Source organism: Anthonomus grandis, chromosome 14 (assembly GCF_022605725.1).
Source record: "Anthonomus grandis grandis chromosome 14, icAntGran1.3, whole genome shotgun sequence".
NCBI lineage: Eukaryota > Metazoa > Arthropoda > Insecta > Coleoptera > Curculionidae > Anthonomus > Anthonomus grandis.
In genome coordinates, this window is record NC_065559.1 from 10153656 (window position 1) to 10177816 (window position 24161).

Here is a 24161-nt window from a genome sequence, read left to right on the forward strand (position 1 = left end):
CCTGTTATTGGGCAAGTGGCCTGTTGGAAATAAAGGCTTATTACTATTATTATTATTATTATTATTATTATTATTATTATTATTATTATTATTATTATTATTATTGTGATAGGACGGCTCCAATTCCAGCATCGCTTGCATATGTATTCAAAATAAGAGTTTGACCAGGAATCAGATACGTTAAAATTGGAGATGTGCACAGTGCACTTTTTTGTCCTTGAAACACTTCTTCACAGTGTGCTGACTAGCTAAATACCATTTTGTCCTCCTCGAGCTTATGTTGGTATAAATGCCCAGAAAACTTCTTAACTACTGTTTGTCAGTGGGTAATAGCCAATTTTCGATTGCTTCTACTTTATCTAGATCAGTCTTGACACATTTTTCTATATAATTCTATAATGGCCATCCTATATATGATATTACATGGCCAAGGCATCTAATTTCTTTTTGAAATAAGCCAAATTTTTTAGGACTCTCGGAGTTGATCACTGCCAAAGTGCTGGTCCAGTCGTTAATGCGGTTTTTTCCTTATCTTCTGTGTGCATCTTTACCTGCCAGTTGTAAAAACCATTATGAATCTGATAGCGTGTACAGTGTATAGTCAGTTCTTGGCAGGAGATAGCTGTCGTTCTTGGTAATGTCATTTATGAGTGGCTGGTTATACCTACAACTTGAGATGTCCAAGGCAAGACAGTAGATTCCTTCTGGGTGAATAACGTCTTTGCTAAAAGACTTCCTTGACCGTATACTTGACAGTTAGTTATCATCCATGGGCTCAATCAAAACAGTTCCCCCGATCTTTTCCTCCAGTTGTGGCATTAACTACCATCTCTAAGTTAGCTGGTATGGCAATATCCTAAGATAACTTAGCTACTCGGCCATTTCCAATATCTTCATGTAGATAGTGCATATAATAAACTGCTGATCATTCATAACTTCTAATCCTAATATAACATCATCCATTCGCTGACTCCAGGATTAAATTTGGTGGTAGTGAAATTCTATAGTGAGCTATGATATTCGGCTTCACAAAAACCTTTGAAGCTTTACAGCTTCAAAGCCGCATATTTTTCTCGGTACTAGCAAGTTCTTTCCAGGACGTGGCAGCCGGTTTATTTTTATATGTGGTGCTCGGTAGCACCCAGCTAACTTGCAGCTTATAAAGTTTTCCTGGCACCTTAGGTCTGTCAACAACTTGGGGCATTGATGTTGAAGGTGCGCTCCTCCTCATTACAATTCCAATTTCCAAGCGGAATAGTCTCTTAGGCTTTCAAGCCAAAAATGACTTAATCTTCTTTAGGCGGTCTTCGAGATTACTTTCCGAAGTTCTGATTTGCCTTATCCATGTCTGCCTTCTAGTTGCTTGAAAAGCTGTAAAAAAAAATCTGATAAAGTATTTATTTAGGAGAATCACTAGTCAATGAAAAAGGAGTAGTTTAAAATATTATACTAGGACAAATATACAGTGGTCTAGAGATTCTTACTTTATTTTTACTAAGACACTGACGTTTTATGTCGATATAAAATAGTATCTATATAGTACAAACTAAAGTCTTATTTTAAATTGTATATCAAAATATATTAGTAAAAATAAACTATTTATTTTTAACTTACGTAAACTAACTTGCATAGCGCATTTATATTGACAAACTTAGATGTTAATTTTGTATACCTATTTTAATTTTGCAAACATAATACACTAGGTGTCGTTAAAAAATCTAATACGCCACAATCATATCAATCACATTTTAGGACTTATATATAATAATTAGGTACGTTTTCTCGGCAAATATATTTACATTATTATATTTTTACCGGATTTGATAACAATATATTAAGAACGAATTGCTCCAATTATTACAGGCACTAAAAAAGAAATCTGTTCTTAAGGGATTAATATGTAATGATTTTATATTAAGCTAATCCCATCATAATTAATAATATATAAAAATTGTTATGTGGATAAAAGATTGGATTTTAGTAAGTGCCCTGAATGCGCGGTAAGTACTAAGAAAAATTTGAAATACTCACACAATAAGAAAACAGAAAAAAATTATTTCTTTATTAACACACGTATTTTATTTATAACAAAGTTAAATAACATGTCAGATACTTACTATTTAACTTTTTATTAGATAGGTATCTTAGATACTTTATATTTTAAATAGCTAAGAAAATAAATCCTAACTGTCTGATCTAAAAAGATAAGTCAAAATAATTTCCTAATTTTAAATTTACTGATAGGGTTTCTGAAAGTTTATAATATATTATCACAGGATATGTGGCAATCTCGTATAAAAATAAGATACAGAAAGAAAAATGTGTTAAGGGATTTTCTCCGATCCCTTGTTAGAGATACAGGCCCCTTAAGCGTATTTTGAAAGGTTTATTCCAACTATTCTGAGCTAGTATCTATTTTTTTAATGATTTGCAGATAGGTTTTATAGTCCAGGTAGCTTTCACAGTTGTATCCCCAGTCTCCCGCTTTAACCTCAGGTAGCATGAAGAAAATTGATTTTTCTAGAAAATTAATAGATAGTTTAAGAAAAGAGTTTTGGTATTCCTCTCTTCTTTTATGTAAGTAATATCTCAGTCCTCCATCTGAGGCGATTAACGTATTCCCATTTTGGAAACCTACATGGCCCAATGTGTATCTGCCTAATAACTACTTGCCCTATCTATAATTCTGTCAATTTTTCAGATTATCCTTTTTTTATGATTTTGTTTAATACGTTGCAAGCTTCTTGTTATGCTTCTTCAATCACGACTACGTGCTTAGTGGTAGTTCGCTCAGAGTATGCTCAGTCTTTTTGTGGTGGGGTAATCGTGTTTTCTAAATCTTTTAATACCTGGCTGTGGGTGCAGATTCATCGAATTCTACCACCCACATTTTCCTGTACAATATTTCGTACAAAATAGTAAACACTCCCTACTGAAACAATAAATTTAATTTCTTCAAGCTTTGGGTCTCGGTCTTACAGTGTTTAGGTTCGATTCCATATTTCGTTTGTTTATCCATTTTGGATCTATCGATATACCATTTGTCTCTATGTTCAAGGCACCTCTATTTTTCCAATCCAATCAGATTTGAGAAATTAGACTTTTTATTACGAGAATCGTTCCGAATTAAAGACTTCTGATAGTGCTATCCTGAGGTACCAGTAGTTAAAATAAATCGTTTATGATTCCCAGAGAGACTTTTATCATAATTGAAATAACAATGAGACACTTAGTGTTGGTCACATGTTTCGCTTTAAAAAAAGCACCATCAGGCCTTAATTGTGTAAACTGTGTAACTACAAGCTGCAACCATAGCTAAACACAATTGCTGGTTTTAACGATTCTGATGTACAGGGCGGCCCAAATTCGACCCTCATCATTAGGATCTCGGAAACCGTAAAAGATACAAGGTCGGTTAACCCTTTCGTCCTGAATGGTACACATATGTACCAGGCAAATTAAAAAATTCCTGTTTGTAAAATAAAGCGTTTTATTTGGTATAAATGTGTACCGGTCCGGTGTATCAGGCTTCCGCAGTATAACTACATTATGCATTGTGGTAAATGTGTGGTTGTGTTGATTTAGTTAGCACGTGTATTTAGTAGCGGCAGTATTGCTGCAATAAAATAAATTAGTTATTTAGGACACTCAAAGTGCTTATTTATGCAGTTTTTTTATTAAGTTTTATTTATTATTCAATTGCAAGTGCAGTGCTGTTACAAAGGTAGGTCAAAACTATGTTTTATTTTTGTATTTTTGGGTATGTTCGTGTGGTACATATATGTTTCAGCAGGTATTTATGATGGTACACATGTATACCAACAGGTCTGTAATTACGTTTATTTGGTTTCAGCTTCAATATGGATCGCCGCCGTCCGCTTTCACGAAAAGAGCTGGAAAAGCTTATTGAAGAAGCCTCAGATTCGGAACCATTTTCTGCTGGCTCCAGTGATAATTATGAACCAGATTCCGATGAAGAAGCTGGCAGTGATACGTCCGATATGTCTTCGTCGTCTTTATCGGAAACAATGCAAACCACTGTGCATCGAAACTCAGACATAAACTCTGCGCAATCACCACAGGTAATTATTGATAGAAACCTAGTTCTTGACTGGGTCATTCCTGACGAAAAATTTGGGGCTGCTAAAATCCTTCCTCCTGAAAGAGAGTGTATGCTGGCTCCAGATATCACCAAGCAGTTGACAAGTATTAAGATTTTTTTTTAAATATGGAAAATCTCAATTTTTGCTATTAAATCGTTTGAAAATAAAAAAGCTTGAGACGTCATAGCTTTTATAAAAATGTAGATCAACAAAATAAGGTAATAGAAATTCTGGGGCATATTTAAAAAAAAAAAGTTGATGATGGTATCTCAAAAATAAAATGTCGTATTTTAATTCTGAAAGCGCCATCTTGTAGAGGAGAAAAAGTTTCCTTAACAAAGTATTATATATTTTATTATACGATTTTAAATAACGTCATAAAAAAGATTTCTTCAGATTTCGGTTTTTTCCGGATATCTTCAGAACTATTCCACATTTTTTACATTTTAAAACGGCATTTTGTTAAGTATCAAATTTAGGAACTTTGCCATAATTTAACCGACCTTGTATGTCTTACGGTTTCCGAGATCCCAATGATAAGGGTCGAATTTGGGCCACCCTATACATTAAGTCTTCAAGGAAGTAAATCGTAAACGATTTGACATTCCCGCTTTAATTTAGCGTTGGTATCATACATATTAGTTTTTTTATGAGTTAGTATCCATTATACGACAAACTTATTCAACTGCATCAGAAATTTTAAAAGTTCATAGGAAATAATCAGACGAAAAACATTTTTTTTAAATTCTTCCCTCTCTGTATCTGGAAGATTGACCACATATTCTGGAATAGCCTATTTTTTTAAACGTATACATTATATACATTAATTTGTATCCGTACATGTCAATTTTTCTGCCCTTATTAAGACTTATATTAAAATAGAGATAAAACATTAACAATGACTATTCTTAATCTGTTTTCTTATTATCCATTCTACGCTCAAAAAATAGAACCATTTATAAGTAGACTAATTTTCATTTTATGATTTTTAGATTAAGCTATAAAAATGCGTCTTATTATTATCCCATTTATAGTCTGTTGGATTGTTAGAACGATTGCTCAAGATGATGATCCCTATCGTTTACCACCAAATTATATAGTTAATCATTATGATATAGATCTTACTATTCCTGAGGAAACCTTAACTACAAGCACGAATAATAATTATTCAGGTTATGTAGAAATAATTTTCCAGGTAAAAAAAGACATTATACTAAAATTAGACTCCTATATAGAAATAATATATATAGTATATAGTAGAATAATATATAGAAATAATATATAATCAGTCGAGGACATACTCAGGTAACTTACTGACTAACTAACTAACTAACTGAAGGAATTCAAGTGTAAAATGCATATATATTCACACAGGTAATATATATATCTACAAAAATGAAATTAATATAATATGTCAATCATAAGCATAACACACTTGGTAGAGAAGATCAATTAATTGAAATACCAGAAACTCAAAATAAAATAAATTTCAAATATATTACTTGCTTTGGGCCTAAAACAACATTTTACTAAGGCAAATTAAGGACAGAAAGAATATAAACTTATCATGTATACAGGTTGGGGAATTGAAGACTATGCATTATCCAAAATAATGACAATACCGCGAATGGTGAATTTTGCTATATATCGTTAAGAGCAGTAGCAGTTAGTTGTTTGTTAATAACTTAATAAGGGTAATTAACTAAAAGAAAGTTGATTTGTGTTATTATTATCTATGAAGCGATAATGTTCTTATGCTTACTGTTAGTGCAATAGAGGCATATAGAATTTTATTAAAATTGTTTGCTGAAGGTTGAGTAAAAGGTAAAACATTGAAAATGGCTCAAAGAGTTGTAAATAGTTCATTTCGGATTTTCTGATAAGCTTATCGACGACGATATTCGAGCAAGATCCTTTAATAATAACATCTCAGATTGCAGACAGTTTTGCCTAATATTTCAATAATTTTTGAAACAAAATTTTAGGTTTGCAGTTATAGGTACAGAAACCCAAAATTTTGTCAGATACCTAATTAAATTCTTTTACCGAATTAATAAGATACTTTACATCAAAGACAAAATACGAATATATTCATATGTTTTTTACTCTATTTGTTCATCCTTAAAAGCTAATGCAGTGTTGCTCAAACTTTTGTCGTGACGGAACCCTTTTAAAAAATTTTACATTAACAAATGTACATTAAAAATTTTACTAAATTTTTAATGTAACCCTAAACTTTAAACTAAAAGCAAAAGCAGTTATATGTGAATTGTTTATTAATAATCATACAAAAAAAGATAGATACAGTAAGTAATGAGTTAGTAAGCAAATGATAACACTAAGTTCATTTAATGCGAGGCATGTAATTGTTTTTATTCCTCATCAACTAGGTAATGTCAGGCTTGATAGAAGAAAGTTGAATTCTCATGTCTGGTTCGGCATCCAGTCTATTGCGGTATTTTGTTTTTGTAGCTGTATATGCTGAAAATCCCGTTTCACACAAATACGTTGTTGGGAACGGCAGAAGAACAGTCAAGGCTTCTGTGGCAAGTTGTGGATATTCACCACGAACCCTGCACCAAAATCATTTAGTGAAATTGTTTTAAACAATGATTCCATGCTTGTATCCGATGTCATTTCTAGAAATGATTCATAGATCTGATTTGACATATGTTCAGGCTTCTGCAATTTAGATGAAAAAGGGCTTGGAATCCATGAGTTTATTTTCAGTTTTGTATTCTGTTCTTCAGGAAAGTAAGATTCAAAAGTCCCTTGCAGATCATTGAGATATTGCACCAATTCACAAATATTTCATTTTGAAATATTTCTGTATCACTAAGACTATGGTGACTAAGGAACTCACTTAGCAATAAAAAGCTTTCGATTTCTCTCTTACCAAAACAAGTAATCCAAAAATCTAATTTTCTTTTAAAGGCAGTTATTTTGTTGTTAGCATTGAAAACTGTTGTCTATTTTTCTTGTAGTGACAGGTTTAATTTGTTAAGTTTTCCAAATATGTCTGCTAAAAATGCTAGTCTAAATAACCAGCTTTTATCGGACAAACGGTCTTTTAAATTAAAAGGAATATTTGTAAGAAAAGCTTCTAATTCTGTTCTTAGTTCAAAAAGCCTTGTCAAAGTGTTACCCCGAGACAACCATCTCACTTCAGTATGGAGCAATACTGTTTTATTATCGCTACCATAGTATAGCTTCACATAGTATTGAGAACAATCGGAATTGTAGTGGACGTGACTTGAAAAAAATTAATTATATTTACTGACTCATCAAGAACCAATTTTAGATTTGGTGGCATTTTCTTAACCGCGAGTGATTGTCTATGCAAGATGCAGTGGCTGGAACTACAATTTGGCGCTTTCATTTTTATTCGTGATATTGCTACTGCTGTTCTACCTGACATTGCCTTGGCTCTATCGGTACAAATATCAATGCAATCATTCCAACCGAGTTGGTTTTCTTTAAAAAATATGTTAATCGTGTTAAAAATTTCTTCTCCAGTTGTGTTAGTAGGCAGCGATGAGCACATAAGCAAGTCTTCTTCGAGTGAATGTTTATATGGATATCGCACAATTACTAGCAAGACGGCCAGTCCAACAACATCAGTCGACTCATCCATTTGCAAGACGAATTTATTATTTTGAGCCGTGAAACCAGTTCTTGTTTTATGTTTGCTGCGATATCCCTAATTCGGTGCGTACCTGTATCGTTCGAAAGCGGCACTGTAGAAAGATGCTTTACATATTTTTCGTCGAGCATACATTTTGTTATGTCTACTACACATGGTTTTATTAGCTTTTCAGCGATAGTGTGCGCTTCTCCTGCTTGGGCAATGCGGTAACTAACCAAATACGATGCCTCCGTGGCCTTTTCATTCACAGTCTGAGTCGCATACGTCATAGTTGTTTGGCTTCTTAATAATTGTTCTTTTTTACGTAGAAAAAATTCTTTATTTTTGTCGACGCATCTTAGCAGGTACCATCGAACTATTAGGAAGGAGTTTGCTGCACAACATACAAAGAGGTGAGCCGCTGAAATGAACAAATCCGAGATTAATGTATGATTCATCATACTTTCGTTTTTTCACCTTCAGTGTGTCATTAGGTGTTTTACTACTTGAACTTGAAACCATAAAACTATAACTTGACGCCGTCATATCACCTTAATTTGAATTTGACGCATCATCCAAGCGAACCACATTTTTTGCAATACCTTTAAGCCAGCGCTCCATTCTTTTTTAACACTAATTTGATTTGGTCAATTTTATGACAAATAGTATTTCTTGACGCACGAAATACAAGATTTTACAACCACTACGAACAACAAGACAAGCGAGCATAAAATACTGAGCGCGGTGTAAGTAAATTTTGCGGTACGTTGCTTGATTAATAAATTCTCCGCGCCAACCAATACTCCTTTATATTATACCAGCAACCATCGAATCATATCGAATTCCTCAGAAACTTCGGAGAGCCAGACGATTTTCTCCGAAGTACGTACGAAACGAACGTACGTACGAAGTCGACGCATGAGCACGAGCAACAGCGCGACGAACCGAGGTCATTCGATTGCTTATAGTCCGGGGGCGAATGGTGGAGTACGATTAACGCTGTAACATTTCGATGTAATAGGTCGGGCATTTACTTAATTATACATATATTAAATTTTCGTATATGTACCAGTAACACCAATAAGTAGGCGTTTCGTTTTGGTTGTTTATTTTTATCCTAGGTAACTTTATTCTTATAGGGTCCACTTTAATACATGCATTCATTTATTATGACTGCTGGCGGAGCCCTATCGGCGCTGAGTTAATGCCATTTACAACTCTTACATTGTTCAAAATCAGAGTCAAATTTAGGTTATATGTGGAAGGGTTACGTTTTTCTTGATACCAATATACTACTTTCCTTATGATTTTCTTGTAGGTTTTCATTAATTTTACATGCATGTCTTCACTCTTTAAATATTTACATCTCTGTCATCATGATTGTATATTTTACTCTCTTCTTCTTTTTTAAATTCTTTATAAATAATAGTTTTTTTTACGATCAAGTTTCTGTTTCACCATCGTTGAATCTTTTTTTTTATCATAATACTTTTTTGTTTATATTTATTCTCTCTTTTCAAATTTTCTTTTAATAACGTTGACGGCAAAATAATAGAATGTCTAGTGTAAGCATTCTTTTTCCCTATTTGGAATTGCATTCCAGCAAGATGGAATAGGAATGATCATTTAAAGTAATAATTTTTATTTAGTTCCGTGACTTTATACCAAACAATCTATTTTTTAATTTCAACAAATATGTCAGGGTTAAAGGAAAATTCAGTCTTTTTATAGCCTTTATTGTCTTTTTCTAATAAATAATAAAGAATAACTCAGCAACATCTTCAATATTAATTTTTTCCCCAGGATGACTCGTTAAGAATTAGGAATGTTCTGAATTAAAGGCTGCCCTTAAGGGTTTATAGAAGGTCACATCCATCTTAGTCCTAAAATGGAGTCACTGTTACTCCCAGATGGCAGCTTTACAGCTAATGAGCGGGACACCTTAGAACTTATGCTATTCACGCACTTTCCAGGTTCCAACTTGTCCCACGATCCCATCATAGTGCTCAGGCTCCTATTCATATCGACTACAAGGCTGCTAGAAGAATAATCACCTATGAGAGGGTGAAGGAAGGGCAATCAAATCATTCCCTACCTTCAAAACTTTCGGTATGAATGGGTTCTGTTCATGCTTCCTGAAAAATTGTGAAAATGAAAGTGTCTTTCATGTCTGTCAGCAAAAAATTTATTACGTCAAAACCAATCAGTCTTATTAGTTTTCTGCCAAAGACGATAGAAAGGCTGATCAATATCTAAAAGATAGCATTGGTTAAAAGACCACTGCATGCGCAACAGTACACCTACCAGATAGGAAAATCCACGGATCTGACACCCTACACCACCTCGTAAGAAACATGTAGTCTAGGAAATGGAAAGGCCTGGCTGGGCTCTTGCCTAGATATTGAAGAGGCGTTGGACAACATTCCTTTCGCAGTAATCTGTCGAGCACTCGAATGTCGATAAAGGCCATGCTTCTGCAGCGCTGCATATCTGCCCAGCTTAACAGTGAGGTTGTCAAAACGTTAGAAGCTAGGGGCTGCCCACAAGAAGGAGTATAATCCCCAACCTAGTAGTCAAAGTGGTGCCTGCCCCTTGTGGTTCCTAGTAGTCGAAGCTGCCTCAATGCAGGGCCGTACATATAGTGGACAAATGATGCCTCTCGGAAGGCCTTAGAATCAGCACCAGTTGTGTCTATTAGAGGCGTGCAGTTTGTTGCAAATTTGTTGTACCCTATTTATACAGGGTACCGCATCGAAAGCGAAACAGAAATGTTTACTGGCAGTTCAGTTTTTTTTGGAAAAATGCTGCGACCCGTCGCGTCAATTTGATTTTCAAGGGAAAAACAAGCTTGGTGATCAAAATGGAAAAAGTGATCGAGTGATACACGATGATATAGTATTATTTTAAAAGTTTTTTAATTCCCTTTATAGTGATTTCAAATTCATGTACTTTGATTTAGCAGTTTTGGAGATTTATGGATTTAAAGCTTAAATATAACTAATACACCAGCATTAGTGGAGGTCAATACATTTGGCTAGAAAATAGTTTATAGATGTAGAAGGATCTGATCCGTCAAGTAAGTAAATGTTGGAAATGACCACCATGACTCTCCATTCAATAATAAAGATTTTGCTCACAACTTTGCCGAACATTTTGCAATATTTGAAGCCAGTCATTCATAATTTTTTGCCCCAAATTTTCTAACGATATTAGGTGAGTAGCATAGATTTTTATTTTTAAGTGACCCTACAAAAAGAAATCTAAAGGTAATATTGGTAATAGTGCCATTCAATGGCACCTCTTCTACCAGTCCATCGATCTGGAAACGCCTGATCTAAATATTATCAAATGCGTAATGTGGCGAGGCATCCTCCTGTTAGAACGCATTCGTATTCGCAATGTATCAATGTAATATGTAATTTTCAATTATAGCAGTTAATACAGGATCTATGACGTCTTCCAGTAATTCCAAATACATTGCACCAGTCAATTTCCAGATAAGAAAAAGGGATCAACTCAATGATCGCCAAAAATAGCAGCCCAAACATTTAGTTTTTTGTGGCTGCTGTACGTGTAGTTCATAATAAATTTTGGGATTAGAATCGGATCAATATCAGCAGTTATGATGATTTACTATGCTATTTAACAAAAAGGAATATTGGTTCGAGGGGAAAATTTATAATTCGTTTACAATATCTTCAAAAAACTGTAGTCGCCGATCAAAATCGTCTTCATTAAGTTCTTGTACAAGGTGAATTTTATACAGATGAAAACTTTGGATCCTTAGAATCCAGTGGATACTACATCAACTAGCACCACCCACAGTATCCAATTTGCGGGTATTTAACGTAGGATCTACACAAGCTTGTCTTAAAACCCCCACTTCTATTGCTTCGTTCCTTATGGGATTGTGAATGTTGCATTTTTTATTGGCGACTGATCCAGTGTTCCGAAATTTAGCTACAAGTTCTGGAACATATTTTCGATGCACGTTACTCTTCTCATTTTTTTTTCATTAAAGATTTGTGCTGTTCTATTAACGCACTGATTATTTGCTAAAAATATGTCGATAGTTGCAACCCTTTCTGCTTTGGAATATTTAAGCAACAAAGTTTGGTCAAGTCAATCACAAACTATGTACTAAATTCCTATTTAAAATAAGTACAAGATATTCCCTTCTTATCTTTCTTCAATAAACCAGTTTTTTGACACAAAAAACGCTCCAAAGGCTAATTTCAATAACAAAATGATAAACAAAACACGGGCGTAGTGAAGAAAAGCACTTACTTATTAAGTAAATATTTTTACTACAATTTTTTCTGAAAGTAGAACAAACTAATCTGATGTACCATGCCTCTGTTTGGTTTTTGATGCGCCACCCTGCATAATTCGATCTAATATGCATTTTATTTGTTAAAATTATTTGAAATTTTGCTATATTAATTTAAGACGTATCAAACTCCGAAATTATGTAAAACTTTGGGGACAGATTAACGCAAACGGGTAGATTTACCCAACGTAATGTTAATTAAGCTAAGTTAGAAATAATAATAAAAAAATTATCAAATTGTTTGCCTTTAAAATCAAATATTTTTTTAGGTGACAGTGCAAACATCAGAAGTGAAATTGCACTCCGGTTTTAAAAATATCCAGCTTCTTTCAATTCAGTTAGACTCCGAAACCCATCTAACTAGCGAGCAGTACCAAGTAAACAGTACAACCGATATTCTTACGCTACAGTTTAAAACTGATCTTGTAGTTGGTAAAAATTATACCTTAAAAATTGCATTCAATGCGAAGTTATTAACTTCAGGTGAGTAATTACGAATTTCATACACTTTTAATTGAATATTGTTAATTTCTTAGGTGGTTTTTATAAAGCTTCGTATACAGATACAGATGGAATTGTGCAATATATCGCCACCACCCAATTTGAAGCCACCAATGCTAGATTTGCATTTCCCTGTTTTGATGAGCCCCGATATAAAGCAACATTTGCTTATAATCTGACCTATCCAGCAAATATGACTGCTTTAACTAACACGCCTTCCATGAAAAATATATCAAATGCGTAAGTTATTAACGGATTTGCATTTACAATTGCGTTTAGAATATTAATTCTATCAAACTATATATAGGATGCTCATTTGAAAACCCAACCACGGATTTATCGAAAACCACTGTTTAAAAAAAAACGCCGAAATACGTCAAAAGGTTTATCAAGGGGGACAAGTTTCTAACCTAAAATTACTTCACCCCCTTTCACCCTCTGCCCCCCAGGGTCATCCTCTTAAAAATTTTAAATGGCAAGGGGTATCGAGTAATAGCTTGTTTAAAAGGTCTTTCGAAGTCTTTTATTTTGATTTTTTTAAATCGGTCGATTCGTTTTCGAGAAAATTTGAAAAATCTTTGTTTATCTTAATTTATTCAGATAGAAAACAAAAACATGAAAATATCAGTTTTTATTTCAATGAGTGTTCAAAATGTTGTCCGTTAGGGTTTGCCAAATCTACAATTTGTTTATTATTTAGAACGGAAACTACCGACATAAACAGCAATTCCGAAGATTAGACGTGGAAAAAACTTAATAACAACCTGATTTTTTTTCCGCATTCTTTTCATCAACACAGATATCCTGGGTGAACTGTATTTATTCTTATACCTGCTTAGTTATTTATAGTTGCTAAGGAAAATAAAGAATTTATTTTGCCGTCAGTTACAGTCTTGGAATAGTGAAAATTTATTTGTTGAGTTGAAGATTTTACTTCCAAAATGGTTTACACACTAGCCGAAAGAGTGGAAATTATTCTAATTTATGGTGCCCAAAATCAATGTGCTCTGTCACGTTTAACGTTAGACATCCGGAGAAGATAACTTCGCATAAGTATGTTTTGGACCTTGTGACTAAGTTTACTGAAACTGGATCTGTTGCAAATAAAAAACGTGATCATCGGCGAATTTTGGATGAAGCCGCTCAAGTTGAAGTTTTGGGTCATATTGGAATAAATCATAATACTTTATTACGCAAAATTGTTGCTGCCACTGGTATTTCATTAGGCTCTGTTCACACAGTTACCAAACTTCATAAATTTCATCCATTCAAAACAAAAATATTGCAAGAGTTAACCGAAGACGATTTCGATAGACGAGTTGAGTTTTGAAAAAATGACTGAAGCGTTTAATGATAAATACTATTCATGTAAAGAATATCTGCTTCAGCGAAAAATGCACATTTTATCTAAATGGATTTGTTAATAAGCATAACTGTAGATATTGGAGCAATGAGAATCCTCATGCATTTGTAAAAGAGCATACCCAGTACCCTTAAAAAATTAATATATGGGCAGGCATTTTAGGAAATAAAGTGATTGGGCCATTATTTATTAACGGAAATTTAAATGGAGACATTTATTTGGATATGTTGAAAAATATCATCAATCCGCTTATTGAAATCCATTGAAAACAAAATCGATGATGATGAAAACCCTATACTTGATGAGGCTGAAATATATTTCCAGCAAGACGGCGCTCCTCCTCACTATGTTCTTCGTCATCGGCAATGGCTAGACAACGAGTTTCCAGATAAATGGATAGGGCGAAGGGGGCCTATAGAATGGCCTGCTAGATCTCCTGATATAACGCCGTTAGACTTTTTCCTATGGGGTCATTTGAAACCTATTGTGTTTACTCCCCAACCTGAAAGTTTGGATGAACTTCGTCAACGCATCATTGACAGCTGCCATGATATCCCACAACATGTTTTTGAAAATGTCCGTCAGGAATTTAAACATCGCCTATATAATTGTTTGGCCAAAAATGGGTAACATTTTGAACACTTATTGAAATAAAAACTGATATTTTCATGTTTTTGTTTTCTATCTGAACAAATTAAGATAAACAAAGATTTTTCTAATTTTCTCGAAAACGAATTGACCGATTTAAAAAAATCGAACGTCAAAATAAAAGACTTAGAAAGACCTTTTAAACAAGCTATTACTCGATACCTCTTGCCATTTAAAATTTTGAAGGGGATGACCCTGAGGGGCAATGGGTGAAAGAGGGTGAAGTAATTTTAGGTTAGAAAGTTGTCCCCCTTGACAAACCTTTTGACGTATTTCGGCGTTTTTTTTTAAACAGTGGTTTTGGATAAATCCGTGGTGGGAAGTTTTCAAATGAACACCCTGTATGTAAATGCTATGTATATTCATAATATCCTGAGGTATATACATACAATGCCTTTCTTTAATGTTTATATACATTATACAGTGTGTCCCACTTAAGGGTTAGCCACCCCTCTAAAATGTTTGTTTCTTGACCAATTTTCAAAAACTTTTTTTTGTTGGATAGATGATCAAAAATGACACTTATGAGCCAAGTTCGACATTTAGAGAAAGCAGGTCATGGCCTACTGTATTCAAGTTTGAAGTGCGAAAAATTGAGAAGTAGTATTAGCGATATTTATTTTTGAAAAATGGCACTGGATTATTGTTCAGGACCACTTAAAACATAAGTGTACCAAATTTGGTTATGATAGTATATAGGGTGTTGAAATAAATTGGAGTCAAATTTTTAAAAGGCGCAATAACATTCTTAATCAAATACGAATATTTTTTAAATTTTTGGCTAATTGGCATGCGTCTTGAGAAGACAATGGTTGGAAATATCCTACAATAAATAACAATCGATCATAATTATCATACTATTTTGGGCTTCACAATATCACAACTTCATTTATAAATTTTTTAGTTTTATTTCATTTGCAATTGCAATTCACACTTCACTAGTTACTTAATAATGTAGTGTAGGCTAAGCACCAAAAATTGAAAATAATTACCTTAAGGAATTACCTAACACCAAAGATAATAATACTACTAGTATTTTATCTTTGCTAACACTCAACTTTAAAAATTAATGCCACAAAACTAAATATTAGTTCCTTCAATATGTCCTCCATTAATTCTTATACATTTTTCTATGCGTCTTCTGTTGTTTACTACCACCCTTCTTAACTGTACCCTGCTTATTTCATTACACTCTTGTCTAATGCGCTCACAAAGATCATGTAAAGTTTGCGGTCTTGATTTGCACCCTTTGTTTTTAAGGATTCCCCAAAGAAAAAAATCTAAGGGAGAAAGGTCGGGGGAACGTGCTGGCCACTGAATTAATGGACTGTTTCGTCCTATCCATCGATTCAGATAATTCTGATTTAGCCAATTCCGCACCACCACTGCATTGTGGATAGGCGCACCGTCAAATTGTATGTGTAAGTTTCTTGTTTCGGCTAACGGCAAATCATCGATTACGTCACTAAAATCACCTTCCAGGAATCGAAGAAAATTAAGTCCATTTAGATTTTCATTAAAGAAAAACTGTCCAATTATACGTTCGTTCGATATACCGCACCATACATTAATTTTCTGCGAATACTGCCTTTTACATTGTATCACCCAATGGGGATTTACGTTACTCCACATTCTAATATTTTGAGATGACACAATGCCGTTTGTAGTAAATGTTGCCTCATCGGTGTATAAAATATTTTTCAAAAATGTAGGGTTAGCCAAGTACTCGCCTTGCAACCACAAACAATATTCCATCCTGCGTTCTTCATCCCCGTGTTCCAAAGTGTGACGGAATATAGGCTTGAAAGGCTTCTTGTTATTTTTCTTTAAACACCTCCATATGCAATTTTTGGAAATATTTAAGTTGGCACTAGCAACTCTAATGCTAGATTGCGGATTAGCATTAAAGTATTCAAAAATTATTTGGTTATTATTATTTGCTCGATTACAATGAGGACGTACTCCGTCTACTGAACCAGACTGATCAAACCCGTAGTTTATTGTTGGCTATTGTTGAATTGTGGATGTTTTTACCAGGATGTCTCCTGTTAAATTCCGCCGCAGCTTCACGAAATGTTCTAACTCCATCGAACACTACTTCAACTCTTTCGTTTAAATTATAATCACCCATAATTGTTCGACAAGCAGTCAAAATGAACTAAATGCATGAAAACTTTGACAAACTGTCAGGAACATTTTCTTTCATAGCATACTTGGGTAAAATTCCCACAAAATAATTTTTAACCAGACACAATCATATATTTGGAATTTAACAAACAAACTCATAAAAAAACAAACAAATTGAGCCCAAAATAGTATGATAATATGATCGATTGTTGTTTATTGAAGGATACTTCTAACCTTTGTGTTCTCAAGACACATGCCAATTAGCCAAAAATTTAAAAAATATTCGTATTTGATTAAGAATGTTATTGCGTCTTTTAAAAATTTGACTCTATTTATTTCAACACCCTGTATACCATCATAACCAAATTTGGTACAGTTATGTTTTAAGTGGTCCTGAACAATAATCCAGTACCATTTTTCAAAAATAAATATCGCTAATACTACTTCTCGATTTTTCGCACTTCAAAATTAAATACAGTAGGCCATTACCTGCTTTCTCTAAATGTCGAACTTGGCTCATAAGTGCCATTTTTGACCATCTATCCAACAAAAAAAAGTTTTTGAAAATTGGTCAAGAAACAAACATTTTAGAGGGGTGGCTAACCCTTAAGTGGGACACACTGTATACATGGAATATAATGTTAGTATGTACAGTGTACATCCTGAATATACTAGATATTTAAACTATATCCAAGGGTTAGATCCTATGGATATCTTATATCTATGGATCTGTTACATGTATCCTTACAGAATATACAAATAAATTTTTAATATTTTAGGTGATATAATAAATATTCCTAAGGTATAAAGGTGATGTGATATCCATGAAACATTTTCTGGATATACCCCATATGCATAATTTCCTAGGTAACAAAATGACGTCTTGAATACCTTGTTTTTTGTAGTTTCTGATCTATATGATGAGTCCTTTTGACTTCCTTACTACCTTAAAGTGACGTACAAATTTCACATCCAAAATGACGTCCTAAATAAAGGCTAAAAGACGTCTTAAACGGAATAGAAAAATGCTTCTGAGAGACTTCAAATATTTACACAGGACCAGTTTTGAAGACTATTTTAGGTCATGTAGAATGACCTTTAAGGACTTGAATATAAAGAAAAAACATTTTTACTTAAATGTACAACCAATTGCATATCTTATTTTGGTCATGTGATAGTTTATTTAAAGCTAATTGGCTTTGGTTTAAAAACAAGCCGCTTTAGTATGTATTTGTTGTATAGCACATATGGTGCAGGTGATCCCGGATTCAATTCTCGTTACGTCGCTTAACGTCATTTTACGTCGTGTTGGTACCTGGCTAAGGCTACATGTGTGTACATCGTTCATATGTACATGTTTGTGTATGTACGATCTATATATCGAAGGTTTAGATATTAGCAGGCGACGGTAATGTTCACAAAATATATACATATAATATTTATACTTGAACATATAAAAATTAAGTTTATCTCAGTGTGTATAATGTATATACATAGAACATACCCGATATTTTTTGCACTTTCTGGACTTTATTGGTATATACAGTGGATATCGCATGCTATGTGGGTCGTAGCACCGGTGCTACTTATGATACTCGAGTACCATAGAGTTTACTAGTACCATAGATTCTATGAGACTCTCTTATTTAAACTAACGCCAATTGGAGGTCATAAAAATATTGACTTATTAAAACTTTAACGTATTACTGACCTACTTTAAGTAATGATACAATTGCAATTAAAAATTTGGAACTGATCTCTTTTACATGTATTATATACCTCTTCTTATCTAATAAAACCTCTCGATTTCCATAAACTTATTGATTCTAAAAGACTCTGGAGCATATATCAGTTCCCTTTGCCCTTTTTTAGAAGAACTCATATACAGTGTGTCCCAGGATGAGCAAATTTATACGTAAAAATGATAAAAAAATTGTAGTTAAAATTTGACCGTTTAGCATCCAGCCCTGCTTGATCAAAAAAAAATTTAGCATATTTTTATTTTTTTTAAATCAAGCATGCCTTGATGGGAGCATTTTTTTTATGAGTAGGTAAAGTAGTATTTTTAGGCAAGATAGAAAAAAAGTTTATAAGAAAAAGTTGTTTAGAATGCAAAATTACCAAGTATACGAAGAATGTATTGTAGTATGCCCGAATACCAAGTTTCATAATCATAGGCCTACTTCCAATCCATTCATTCGGAAAAGTTCGATTCAACCATTCTGCTACTCAAATAGTGGAGTGCGCTGGACAGCCGTCGTGTTAAAAATAAAGATTTATTCTTTGGTCAAATCAACTGGTAAAGGTAATACTGGTACTGGTAAAGGTAGTAAGTATTCTTCAAAAATTTTTTTTAAAATTTGAAGATACGTTTCTTCATTAAGAGATCCTTCAAAAACGTACTTTGCCGACATACTATTTCCACTACCATATGATTGCACAATGAAAATTTTCTACTCGAAATTTAACGTTTTTCTGTAAATTATGATAATATTATTAATAGCTTTAAGTCGTTTGTTGTACATAACTTTCACAGTGACAATGTTTTATAGTAGCTGCCACATTTAATTGAGAATGTTTACATTTTAAGTTGGACAAAAACTCTTAAAGCCGGCGACACATTGGCGGTTGCGGCAGCGGTTGCAACCGCGCGGTTACAACCGCGATAGCGTTCACATTTTCCGGTTCCGCAAATTTCGCGACAGTCAGTAGTATGGAGTTGACAGAAACGGTTGCCATAATTTACGCTCTCAAAATTAAGAAATCCAAACGAAAAAGGAGGTACTGGGTCCATCCGTTATACGAAAGGCGTCTGACAAATGGTCAGTTTCATTGCCTTTTTCATCGGTTGAGGGAATATCCCGAAAAGTTTTTTTATTATTACAGAATGAGCGTTACGTCTTTTGATGAATTAGTGACGTTGATGAGACCTCACTTGCAAAAGTCAAATAGTCACTTTAGAGATTGCATCACTGTGGAAGAAAGATTAACAGTCACTATAAGGTAAGATAATTATATTTTATTCTTAGTTATGGAGCAAAGTTAAACAAAATCTACAATACCGTTTACAAAAAGAAAAGAAGGAATTAAATCAAAGGTAAAATTTCACTGTAGTCGGACGATTGGGAATCTGTGGGTGAAAATAGGTTGTAATGAACGAGAGGTACACGGGCGGCTGTCATACAAAGCAGACGGGTTTGATGGTGATGGGTGAACGGAGAATGATGTGGAAGGAATGGTTTGGTGAAAAATTTGCTGAGAAACTGGCGGAATGGATGTCTTTGATTGGAACTGATTATGATAAGAGGGCTGAGGATTTAACACTCTTTGGAGAAATTGCAGTATTTCTACTCTCAAATTTATTTTCTGTTGCGGGTTCAAAGTTTTTACCATTGGTAACAACGATTTAAAGAAATTTAAATCGTCGTCATCTTTCAAAGGCTGTGGAGGCTGCCTGTTTTCTAGAAGTGTCAACAATTTGTCTTCAAACGATGCTTTTTTTCTGGAGATTGTGTTCGGCATTGCTGCTCTTTGGTTGAAATGCGGTGCTGGTGTGGCACTTGTGTTTTAGGAACCAGAAACTGCAGCATATCAAAGAAAACGTACTTCTTCTTTTTTGATGCTGCTGAGCCGCTTTTTGAATCACCTTTGAGATTCTTAATAAAACGGTCTTTAATGTTTTCCCATTTCTTATGAAGTTCTGTCCCTAAAAAAAACCTATTTTCATACACAGACGTAAAAATAAAATGTTATTTTAGGTATCTCGCGACTAGAATGCATTTTGCTGCTTTGCAGTATTCATTTTTAATGGGAAGAAGTACAATCGCAATGATCATTAATGAATGTTGTCGTGCATTATGGACTATATTACAACCACTAGTAATGCCCGAACCTACTGTTGAAAAATGGAAAAAAATAGCAGAGGAATTTGATCAGAAATCTAATTTCTCCCACTGCCTTGGGGCAGTCTATGGGAACCATATTCATATAATGTCACCAGAACATAGCGGTTCGGCATTTTTTAATTACAAAAAATATTTTTCGCTCGTGCTTATGGCGATTTCTGATGCAAACTATTGCTTCACAGTAATAGATGTAGGAGCATACGGACGGGAGTCCGATTGCAATGTTTTTAGGCAAAGTACTGTTGGAAGAAAGTTGTATAACAGTGAGCTTATAATACCCAGTCCATCAGTTTTGGCAGATAATTGTGACCAAAGTATTTATCCCTATGTATTGGTGGGCGATGAAGCTTTTGCTTTACATCAAAATTTATTAAGGCCATATCCAAGACGTAATCTGAACGAGAATAAAAGGATTTTCAATTACAGATTAACAAGAGCTAGGAGGTTCCTGGAATGTGTCTTTGGCATTCTGGCCAATAAGTGGCGTGTGTTTCATACTAGCATATTAGTGCAACCAGATTTTGCAGTGCTGGTAATAAAAGCAGCTTGTGTCTTGCATAACTTTGTTCGAAAACGGGACAGATACAAATTTGAAGACACGTTAACTTGCTGCTTAAATGATATATATGTACATGGGACTGGAGGACAACATGTCAGAGATCTGTTTACTGAGTATTTTATATCCCCTGAAGGCAGTTTAAGTTGGCAAAATGCTATGATATAGATAAGTATAAGTGTATTGTGTTTATTTAATAGATAGGTATATTATTACCTTTGTAAACAATTATTATATTAAAACACTTTCTGTACATATATATGAAGTATTTTTCTTACCTTTTAATCTTATTTCTTCCGGAGTCGACAAATTTTGATCCGAATACATTTCTTCCAAAACCTCCTGCCAAACATTAATTTTTTTATCCCGATTTTTGTATTCCTTGTCAGAAACATCCCACAAACACGTTCGATTTTGCACCAAAATAATAAATTTTTCTGTGTCGAATATATCCATGGTTCAAAAATGATCTGATCTCGTTCTTGGCCGCGCGGTTAATGTGAACTCGTAGTCAAGAAACAACACGTTGAATTTCCGACCGCGAAACGCGCAACCGCGGTAAGAATCGGTTGAGAAGGCGATTGCGCCCATTTGACGGCTAATGTGTTGCCACTCCATATTAATCCATGTATTTTACAGAATAGCGGTTGTAACCGCGCGGTTGCAACCGCTGCCGCAACCGCCAATGTGTCGCCGGCCTAAATGCAGCAAAAAAGAACTTAATATAATAAGCGGCATGCATTCCACGAGCAAAAAACTCCTACCGATCGTAAAAAGAATAAGTCCAAGGACAACAATTTTCACTATTTTAATTAATATTTATTTGATTTTTGTTTAAACTTTTAAAAAAGTTAGAATAAATAATTTAAACGTAAAAATCAAAGTAGGCCTATGGTTATGAAATTCGGTATTCGGGTATAATTTTGCATTCTAAGCCACTTTTTCTTATAAACATTTTTTATATCTTGCCTAGAAATACTACTTTACTTACTCATCAAATTTAAAAAATCCTCGTATCAAGGCACGCTTCATTTAAAAAAAATAAAAATATACTGAATTTTATTTCTCAATCAAGCAGGGCTGGATGCCAAATGGTCAAATATTAACCCCAAAATTTTTTGTCATTTTTACGTATAAATTCGCTCATCCTGGGACACACTGTATAATTTTTTACTTTAATATACATTTTTTAATTTTTAGATGAACGTTTTTTAAGTCAACGCCAGATTTGTTAATATTTTAGTTTAATAAACATTGTTGTCATCAAATCCAGACTGACATAGCTGATTTCTAAATACCAGTACCGTGAGATCTTGCAATAAATAACGTAGCAATTATATATTCTTATTATTTACATTAAATGAATATGTTTTTAATTTTAAATAACCTTCAAAAAAAGTACCTTGTTAGTACTCTTTTGAGCAGTCTGAAATAACATGATTCTCTGAATTTTCAATTTCATCTGACATGGGACTTCTATCAAATCGAATTTTATTTTAATTGTATTTTGTTATCGAGATTTAACTGAATTTTAGAGATAACACTATAACAACCATATTTGGGACGTCACCTAAAATGCCAGTGTACCTAGTAGCATTCATCATATCCAAATATACGTGCACTGAAGGAGATTTAGAAGGTAAGTAACTAAGCTAACAATAGAATGTTATTATAAGTACATTCATAGGTTCATCTGAATTTAAACATCACATATGCTCAAGAGAAGATAAAGAGTCGGCCAGGAACTGGAGTATGTATGTAACCCCCAAAGTAATTGATCATCTTAACTCTTATACTCAATATAATTATACAAATGCTTTGAGCAAATTGGATCAGGTGGCGGTATCAGGTAAATCTGGAGCTATGGAGAATTGGGGTCTCATTCTTTATAGGTAATTTATGCACAATATAAAGCATTTTTAATATTAAAAAATAATATTTCTGTAGTGAATCAGGTTTATTATTTGATAATACCTTGCAAACAAATGCCAATAAGCAAAGTATTACAGCTGTCATTGCGCATGAGCTTGCTCACCAATGGTTTGGAAACCTTGTTACTTGTAAGTGGTGGTCAGAAACATTTTTAAATGAGGGATTTGCCACGATGTTTGAATATTATACAGCAAACGCAGTAAGTAAAAGATACAATATAGTCCTAAAATATATTATACCAATAACTTTTAGGTAGTTCCTGAACTAGAAATGGAAAAACAGTTTGTCATAAGGATTTTACAATATGTTATGACTCTCCAGGGAAGCTTAAATGTACCAGCATTAAGATCCAATGCTTCAACACCTGCAGAAATCTCTGCTAAATTTGGCACCTATACTTACTATAAAGGCGGAAGTGTTTTAAGGATGATTGAACATATTGTAGGAAGATTAAACTTTAAAAGTGGATTACAAAAGTATTTGCTTGATAAGTAAGTTATTCTTAAGCAAAAAACAATTTCAAAGCTTATATAATTTTATTAACTCAGTGCTTTTGAACCTGTTGAACCTCAAGACTTATGGGATGCTTTGGAAGGCGTAATTGAGAATAGTATACCTAATTTGCCCGTAGGAGTTAATCTCACAACTGTTGTAGATAATTGGATTAACAAAGGGGGATATCCCGTAATCAATATCACTTTATTGGGTACAAACGTAATACTTACACAGGTGAGTTTTTATTTTTTCTTTAAATGGTATAGATAAAGCTTTACTTTTCTGACTTCTATTTTTTATTAGCAACGGTTTTTATATAGCGGTACTGATAATGAAAATAGTTCGTGGTATGTGCCAATCAGCTATTCAACAGCAGATTTCAATTTATATAACGAAAATACTGATCCTATTGGCTGGGTTACTCCTACGAATCCATATATTATATCTGGATTTTCTAATAGTAGCAACTGGATTGTGATAAATAATCAGCAGACTGGTAAGTTCATAAAAATTATTCACTGCCCTATAAATTCATGAGAAAATCATGAAAAACATTAGTTCCTAATGACATCTCCT

The 24161-nt window shown here is 33.7% G+C and overlaps 1 protein-coding gene across 1 annotated transcript in view; it reads left to right on the plus strand.

Annotated features, from left to right (window-relative positions):
- The first annotated feature begins 1906 nt into the window (after positions 1–1906).
- Positions 1907–24161, plus strand: part of LOC126744495 (membrane alanyl aminopeptidase-like) — a 30071-nt gene continuing 7816 nt past the window's right edge. Inside the window, exons 1-10 of the mRNA XM_050451931.1 lie at positions 1907–2000; positions 5096–5298; positions 12328–12541; positions 12595–12799; positions 22694–22797; positions 22846–23050; positions 23106–23289; positions 23343–23581; positions 23639–23819; positions 23889–24081. Of these exons, the coding sequence (XP_050307888.1) occupies positions 5110–5298; positions 12328–12541; positions 12595–12799; positions 22694–22797; positions 22846–23050; positions 23106–23289; positions 23343–23581; positions 23639–23819; positions 23889–24081 (1714 nt within the window). The 5' untranslated portion in view covers positions 1907–2000; positions 5096–5109. The remainder of the gene's footprint in view (positions 2001–5095; positions 5299–12327; positions 12542–12594; positions 12800–22693; positions 22798–22845; positions 23051–23105; positions 23290–23342; positions 23582–23638; positions 23820–23888; positions 24082–24161) is intronic.